At 40.1% G+C, this 8,841-nt stretch overlaps 1 protein-coding gene across 1 annotated transcript in view; it reads right to left on the bottom strand.

Moving 5' to 3' along the window:
• Nucleotides 1-6,983, bottom strand: part of LOC107042700 (MAM and LDL-receptor class A domain-containing protein 1) — a gene marked incomplete at its 3' end in the record, with an annotated part of 173,930 nt that extends 166,947 nt beyond the window's left edge. The window contains 1 exon segment of the mRNA XM_015263852.1: nucleotides 6,454-6,983. Within this exon segment, the coding sequence (XP_015119338.1) occupies nucleotides 6,454-6,790 (337 nt within the window).
• Nucleotides 6,984-8,841: the final 1,858 nt, after the last annotated feature.

Genomic DNA, 8,841 nt, shown 5'->3' with positions numbered 1-8,841 from the left:
GTTACTGTGCTAACATCAACGAAATTGTCCAGCTATGTTTGACATCTCTCCCTGGAATCTCGAGAGCAGATCATGTAAGTTGTCCAGACAATAATAAAATTATTGAAGTAACATTTCCAAGACAGTATGCAGACACCAAGTCCACTACCTCTCATGCTAAAAACCAGGGAGGGGCGGTGATGATGAAACAAGAAGACTGAGCAAAGTTCTCAGTTACTTTTACAATTGAATCATAGCAACATGGCGGTGGTTATTGATATCGAGGGTTTCAAAGATTTTGGCAACCAGTTTGTCTTGAAAGAATTTGCAGAATCAGCATTGCAGCTTGATGATGATGGAAAATTTCTACATGAGTCAGTTTTGGTGGATCCACCCCACAAATGGGAGGATTTATTGCTTAAATATCGGGAAATGAATCAGTGGTTGTCCCGTCATTATCATGGGCTACATTGGGATACTCCTGGAGAAATTGAGTATGATAGAGTGAGTGAGTTTATCAATGCTATGGTGAAGGATGTTAAACACATCTACGTTCAAGGTCTGGAGAAGAAAAATTGGCTAGAGAAGATTCTCAAGAATGCAATACCTATCACTGATTTGGATGATTTTGGTTGTCCGGTATTGGAGAATGTGGAGGTGGAAATAAAGTGTGTCTATCATCATAGTCTTTTTGATGGAGGTCCTATTAATTTTCATTGTGCAGTGGTCAATGTGCAACGTTTGAAGAAGTGGTTTACCAAGTACGATGCTGGGTGCTTGGAGAAATCATTGACAAAGTATTGTCAGACTGGACATTTAAATTCTTTGACGAGTGAGGAAATTTCTTTTCTTCCAAAATGTTTTATAAAAACTGTTGCCAAAGCCACTGTGGATGCAGCTTGGGAGAAGTTATCAGAGAGCATGAAGAAGGATCCAAGCATTGCACGTCTACGTTATTGTAGCACTCATTGGCCCGCTTTGGCAGCGTCGTCAAGCAGTTCAATTTCTCCACTAATAGTAGAGTGCCCTCTGTGTCAATATAAACGTTGGTAGTATATACAGAGTCTTCATGCTACCACGAGTTCTCCGAAAGAACAATCCCCTCCTCCAGTGAGATCACTGCTCAGAGTCTCCAATATAAAACCTCACCAGTACTCTCTTGAATTTCAATAATACCACTCGATAATTATTATCATTCATTTTCCCCAAATTGACGACTACAATTAAAAATTTTATGAATCAACATTTTGAAGATGTCAGAACCAATATCTTTTTTTATGTGGGACCAGACTTATCAATCGTTTGATGATGCAGCAGGAGCAGCTGATGCAGACACCTCCTATTATCGTCTTCTACACAATGTCTACATCCCCTTGGAATGGTTCATGCAACTTCCAGTGCCTACGCTGATCTATCATACTGAAAAAGCGGTGCAAGCAACGGATGGTATTACTGATGTTCATCTCTCACTAGTTGGTGTCCGCACGATCCTCATGAAAAACAATGATTTTTTCATCTTCATTAAAGGGGCTTTAGCAGAAAAGTGTGCTGACAAAGATAGCAGTTCATCGGAGGATGAAGACAACCCAATATGTGAGTCATCCAATGGGCTGGAGGGCAGTGCAGATATAGAAACGTTGGAGGAGATGAAAGAGATGGAGCAAGCCAGTGGTGGGAAGGGGCAGCCAGTGAGGGGCTTGGAGAACGGTGGAGCAGACGATGATGTGGTGACTGTCTTGAGCGAGCACGGCACTGATACCGCTTTGGAAGGAGCTTACATGCTGTTTGACTTTATTGAGTCTTTTAGAAATTTATAAGTAAAAGTAGTGATATCATGGAATTGATCATTGATCTACAAGGGTTCCGCAGAAACGGGAATTTTGTTTTGAAAGAGTTGGGTGTTGTGGCAGTGCAATCATCATCGGATATTGAGGCGAGTTTCACTCAACACATTGTATTTCGCCCACCGTGCGCTTGGACTGATCTCGAGGCTATGGATGTCCGAACCAACAGATGGCTCACACATAATTATCATGGAATATTGTGGGAAATTGGTGAATGTGATTATGATGACATTGAAAAAGTTTTTCAAAGTTTTCTGAATAAAAGTGTGATGAAAATTTACGTTAAAGGATTAGAAAAAGTGAAATACCTGCAACAATTATCACTGGGGGATTTTTACAAAATCATCAATTTGGATGACTACAATTGTCCAAACATTTCCAATTTTTACATCAAGGACTGCCCACATTCCAAAGTGCATCAGAACATCAAAACACCTGATGAGTCCGTCTGTTGTGCTCTCGCGAATGCGTATGGATTGTCTGAATGGTTCAAATGTTATTATCATCGTATCGGGACTGATCAAAGTGATTTCAATGATATTTTTGAGTGAAAACTGGACTGTCACGAATGAACTCTTGTCAAATTATTTTTTTCTTTTGTATTATCATTTTTCCGCTTTTTTTTATATATATAACATGGATGAAATTATGTAAAAGATTATTTTTCATCATTATCATATGTTTTTTTTCACATCGTCATGTATTATTTTCTTAATGATTTTTAAAATATATATTCAATGAATTCTTAAGAGATTATTTCAATTTTTTTTATCATTAAAAAATTGTGTTCGGCATTTTATTTCAGATGGTGGTGAACTACAGTGGTTGTTTTATTCCGCATTGATAAATTCTCTCAGTTACATATATATATAATCAACTTTGGTCATTCCGCTGCGAGTCAACGCCAGAAGCATAGCTAGCTAGGTGTGAGAACGTTGCCGGTGCTCTCAGCTGACAGGCAGCCACGTGCCTTCATGTAAACATTCAACTGAGTCTTCAAAACCAGACATGATTGAACGTACTACGACTTTCCGCCTCACGATTGAATCATTTTTTTAAAATTATCTTTTCGTTAGATTAATACTTATATGAGATTTTCTATGAATGTTTTAATTTTTTTTTGGCAACTCTTGAAAGATACGTTACGAGATTTTCCAGGAATGTTTCAATTTTTTTCCAACTCTGGAACAATAAATCTAGTACATACTCAATCATATTTACCTGTAAATATCTCAACAGGTATTTCTCTCCGCTTTCTTTTCCAGAGCTTCACGAAGATTTTTTCATATTTTGACATAGTTTCATTGGGTATCTACATTAAATCTTATAATAATTTCCTCAAAACTATTCTTCGTTCCATTGCCTCGACGCCCAGCGAGACCGCTCTTGTTTAGATAACACGTACGTGATTAAATGCGCGACCTTGACACCCGCCGTAAGACGCAACCATCGAATATCCACCGTGAGATCACAGCCTTATCCCATGCCTCATCTCGGTCCAGCGACATCATTCTCGTTGAGTCAACGCCCCCCCCCCACCCCCCTCCCCACAGCATTTTTCCCAAAAGCCTTTGCTCGGCCCAGCGAGATTATTTTGCAGTCGACACTGCTTCAAGAAGTGTTGGATCCCCGCCATATGACGTAACCATGAGATATCCTCCCCCCCCCCATCTGCCACCCGCTGCAAGAGACATGATCAGACTCCCCATCTGACCCGTCGTGACCACCGCGCCATCTAACGGCCCGATTCCGAAGTAATATCCAGGATCGGCTCTGTATGTCTACTCTCGCTGAACCTGAAAATCATCTCAAAAGATGATTGGGATAAACCGGAACGGGGAGAACTCGGTACCGACCCGATTTTGGTGGAATATCCGATCCAAAAATCGGAAGGACCCGTGGATAAATATCTGGGATAAGGGATAATGCCAATTTCGAACCAACAAATATGACTAAAAAGGGGTGATCAACCACTGCACGTGGCTGAGGGCCACGCGAGGGATACCGCCATGAAGGGGAAACGACGCCATTCGAAAATGGCTCGAAATTAGGGGGAAAAATACAAGAATACTCACTGTTTTTCGGTTTTTAATGGTCCTCTTCCCTTTTCGGACCATCCTGGATCTTTACAGCTTCTCAAAGAAATGATAATCCGTGCAGACACAATTACGTCGTGTGGGCACACACAGAAATTCACACGCGACTAGTTGTTTGGGACGGTCAACGCGGAACTAACTGCCCTGGATCAGTGTCACGGGCACTAATCGTAGCGCAAATTCCGGCCAACAGAGGCGGGCTCTGATTGGCGGAGATTTTAGCACATCAAGTAGGGATTTTGATTTCCTAATTTTATAAAGTTAGGAATAATTAGAGTTGAGCCGCGTTTGAATTCCCCGAAATCATTCGGTGGCGCCCGAAATCATTCGGTGGCGCTATTCGACATTTCGAGTGTTGACTGCGTATGCGTTCGTTAAAGCGAATCCCAATTTATTGTGTTAGGGATGTGAGTACAATTTCGATACGTATATCGCGCTACATCGCGCCTCATTCGGATTCCTTTCGGGTTTATTAATTTTGTTCAACTCGGGATTTGATCAGAATTAATTCATTTGGCAGGGATGATTGTTTATGTCGATCTTGGCCTAATTACTGTGTTCTCAGTTTTCCGGTATTATTTTCCTTGCGTCTACCGTCGCGTTTTTAGTCATTCTTATAGGGATAGAAGTTTAGAGAATTAATTTGATTTTGGCTCTATTTCTGGTTCTTTGTCTACTCAAAATTTATCGAGTCAATTGTGCATCTTTTATTGCCATTGTCTCAATCTTGTATTACTCTCTCTTAGGGAAAAATTTATTCTTTTTATTGAGTTCAGTATTCTATGGATTATTTAATGTTGATTTCTTTTGCGGTGAATTTGAGTAAATCATTTTTGTAAATTTACGAACAATATAGCCGTCTACATTTCAGCATTAAAATTCAGCTTCGTGTTTCCTTGTTTTGAGAATAAGAGCCCGGTAACCTATTTCCACCTTGACCTACCCCTCTCTCCTCAACCGACCCCCTGAGCGGCGCGAGCACCCTGTCACCTTTCCCTTGGCCCTTTAAGTTTAATTTTGTTTCGTATTTTTGCATCTTGGGTTTCCGTTGTATTTTTCCGCTTCGACCTAATTTAGGTTTGTTGTTTCCGTCGAGACAAAGAACAACTGGCGCCCACAACCATCGAGTTTCAGTTTTCTGACTTTACCAAGGGAAAAGGGTGAGATAACGTTCATTTTTGTCCAAACAAAAATTTGGCCACGTTACAAATTATTCACTGATTCAGTACCGTACTAGTTATTTCACCTTTTGACATTTTCATTTTGACTTCAATTTATCTTGACTTATTCTGAGTATCGTTTTACCTTAACTGGTATTTTATTATTGACAGATTACGGATAGGGAAAAATTGCGATGTACTGAATCTTTAGCTTTGTGATTTGTAATTTATTGTGATATATATTTTCGAGTTTTTGAGAGAAATATTTGAGGAATAAGAAAGGGGCTTTCATTTGAATAAAAGCTGTTTATTCCCCGTAATTTCGGATTTTTGTGATTCATGTGGAATAAGTTAAAAACCCAGTCATTTCAGAATTTTATAGGACGGCATTTTGTGGAACCCAGCCGCCACTGCAGATATTTTGAGTTTGTGATTTTTACACGTTTCACACGTGCTGGCGCCCAACTATTTAATTTGTTGTTTCGGTCACTGAGGGCTGCGTATCTTCGTATCATTCCGTAGAGGTACGAAATACGTCACACAACATACCCTAGAGCCGTCATTAATAACCACCGTAACGTTTCTGAATCTTTTTCAATAATATAGACTCGAATCGGAACCGAACCAGAATGGAGATTCTCGATGGAGTGTATATAAAAAATAATAATCACGATTTTGTAGGGATAAAGTGAGATTTAGACAATGCATATAGTGAATTCCTGAAATATCACATGATTTCATTGACTGCAAATTGATTTCAGTGGCCTGTGATACCATAATTTCAGAAGTGGCTAGCCCCTCGTTATCATTTTGAGGCTGAATGTAAACTGATTCAAGCTTGAACCTAGGCCGGATTACGAATTTTGAAGTCGTAATTTCAGACTTGGTGAGCCTTGTTTCCATTGTCAATTCCTGCCAGGGTCGCCGAATAGCCATTAAATGTGCGGCCAATATTTGGCCGTTGATAAGTCGTCGAGACTTGGGATGCGAATCCAAGGCCGATATTTGTCCCTGACTGGATCGGCATGAATTGGCATGCCAATTCTAGACCGAGAATTCAACAGCATCGGCAATTCGGGTCTAGGTTGTACATAACGAATTTGTCAGGAAGTTGATTATTTTGAAGCCCGAAGGGTATTACTGGTGTAACTATCTTACATATTTTGAAAGTTTTTGGAATCGTTTTAACTGATGTTTCAGCTTATGAAAAATTGATATACAAGGGGGGACTGGCAAATACCTGCTCACATGGAAATTATCGGTAAAATTTGTATTTCTTTCAATTCTGAACAAAATTACAAAATGTGAAAATCGGACAATTGAAATGCTCTCATTCAAAATCGGGAAAAAGATCACATTCGAATGCGCTATTACCTTTTGGATTATCGCTGGCATCGGTCTTCGGGACTCCATCTCTCTTAGTTTCCGGTGTTATTTTCTGAAAATTATCTCTATGCGTCCATGACCTGCAAGGTCTCTCAAAATCACAATGTCCGAGAAATGGTGGTGGTACGCGATCCTCATGCAAGGCAGTTTGTAATTCCTTGATACCCCTTAGCGGCTCACAGTCGGTACTAATGATACAGCAAAGTATTAGCAATAGTTTGAGGAGAAATCTCCCTCCACCGGGTGACACATCATATTTCCTTCGGCAACCAATAGCCTCTATTATACTGCAGAACACAATTATCAAAAATTCGTCGAAGAGCATTTTTAGTTCCTTTCATTACTTGAATAAGTCTATTGGATTTTGAAGGAGTGATTGAGTGTAACGAGACATGTCGAGGCTCACTGTGAATTCATTCACGATTTTTCAGCTGAACGTTCATTTGAACGCTAATGAATCAATTTCTGTAGTTCCACGATGAACAGATATAGAATCGAGTCTCCTACTATTCCTAAACATAAATATTATTATTATTAGTTTTGTTACTTTGGTGAGATGACCACAGTAGATTCATATATGTGAATGGGAGAATAATAGGACTGCCCACGAGACTCATACGAGACTCCATTTTGGAGGGATCGTCTTGGTCTTGGTGATCACGGAAACTTTCGGTATCGTCCCAGTCTTGAAAGAGACAGTATTGGCTTTTCTCATGAGGACTCCCAGTCATTTATCACATCTCGGTTACAAGTTTTTCATGTTTTTTATGTGTAAAAGACCGAGACGAGACGACCGAGACTGAAACCGGGACTTTACAGTGAAGAAGCACGACAAACTTGAGACCGAGGTCAGATACATTGACTGGGAGTCATCACGAAAAGAGCCGGTACTGCCTCTTTTCAGACTGTGACGATACTAACAGTTTCCGTATTCACCGAGATTGAGACAATCCCTTTAAAGTGATGCCTCGTTTGAGTCTCGAGGGCAGCCTTAGAGCATAAAAACACAATTTCATCTTTTAAAACAGATTATCACTTCAACAATTTACGAACACACAGGAGTTGCTTATCGCCCTACCGCATTTTCCGTTGGATACTATTGGCCAATTGGAATCATCAGTTGTGCGATAGGTGTATATCTGGGTAAGGATTTTCATGTCATTGGTTGATGTTATTGAAATGAGGATCTCCATATTTCCCCTATAGTAGACACCTCAAATGATATAATGAAATACTGTCCACTGCACCCAATTTTCGAGAAAAGAAAATTCTTTTTTACTCCCAATTTTTCATAAAAAGTGCAGATGAATCATTACGAACCACACTTTGATATTTAACTGCTCCATGAGTAGAAATTTTAATACTTGACTTGTTGGGCCCTGGTCCACTGTGCTATAGAAAAGATTCGGTCCTGTTAACCCTCGGTTGGCCACCCCACCTCTAGCATCTCACTGGCTCTACTGTGGCGCTCTATAGGTCGGCTTCATGAGGTAACCAACTGAGGGTCAAGGTTACTACATTAGGGCCTCGTAGGAAATATAACGCAAAGCATAATGAAGACTGGATTTTAAAACCTGAAAAGGACCACGACAGGCGGCCACGTTTCGCCCTTACTTGGTTCGCAGACTTTGTTACTAATCAATAAATTGCTCATTGGATCAATAAATTAGGCAAAAAATTAATCATAAAAGTAGAGGTATAGGGCCGGATCTGGCCCAACCATTTTGGGAAGGGTCGGTGACCCGCGAATGGGTGGTGGGATGGGATTAATTAATTCGCGGTTTCGATTCGCGGTTTTAATTCGCGGATTTCACTTTTCGTCGATTCGGAGGTCAAGAGCTATGGGAGAGTCCCCATGAGTGGATGGTGGGGAGGTGGGGTAGATTAATTCGCGTTTTAATTCGCGTTTCAATTCGCGGTTTTAATTCGCGATTTAGTTCGCGGTTTTAATTCGCGGTTTAGTTCACGGTTTTGATTCGCGGTTTTGATTCACGGTTTTAATTCGCGGCTTTAATTCACGGTTTAGTTCGCGGTTTTGATTCACGGTTGTAATTCGCGGCTTTAATTCGCGGTTTTGATTCGCGGTTTTAGTTCGCGGATTTCACGTTTCGTCAATTGGGGGGAGGGGGGCTTTTAACATTCTTGAGATTGTATCAGAGATAAGAAGGGTTAAGTGCAAAAGGTCATAAATCTGAAATTCTTGGGTGGACCATACAACGATTTCATTCTAGGCCAGTTGTTAAAACCAACTAAGGAGGAGTAGAACGCTTTTTAGAGGACAAAGGAAAAAACAATATTTTAATTTTATTTTTTTATTGATGAAATTTTTCAAAATTACAATGTATTAGTTTCTAAGAAAATACATAAATATTATTT

This window comes from Diachasma alloeum, unplaced genomic scaffold (assembly GCF_001412515.2).
Source record: "Diachasma alloeum isolate Michigan unplaced genomic scaffold, Dall2.0 Dall_scaffold_00508, whole genome shotgun sequence".
In the NCBI taxonomy this organism is placed as follows: Eukaryota; Metazoa; Arthropoda; class Insecta; order Hymenoptera; family Braconidae; genus Diachasma; species Diachasma alloeum.
Note: the sequence above shows the minus strand (reverse complement) of the source record. Positions and strands in the feature narration are given on the sequence as shown.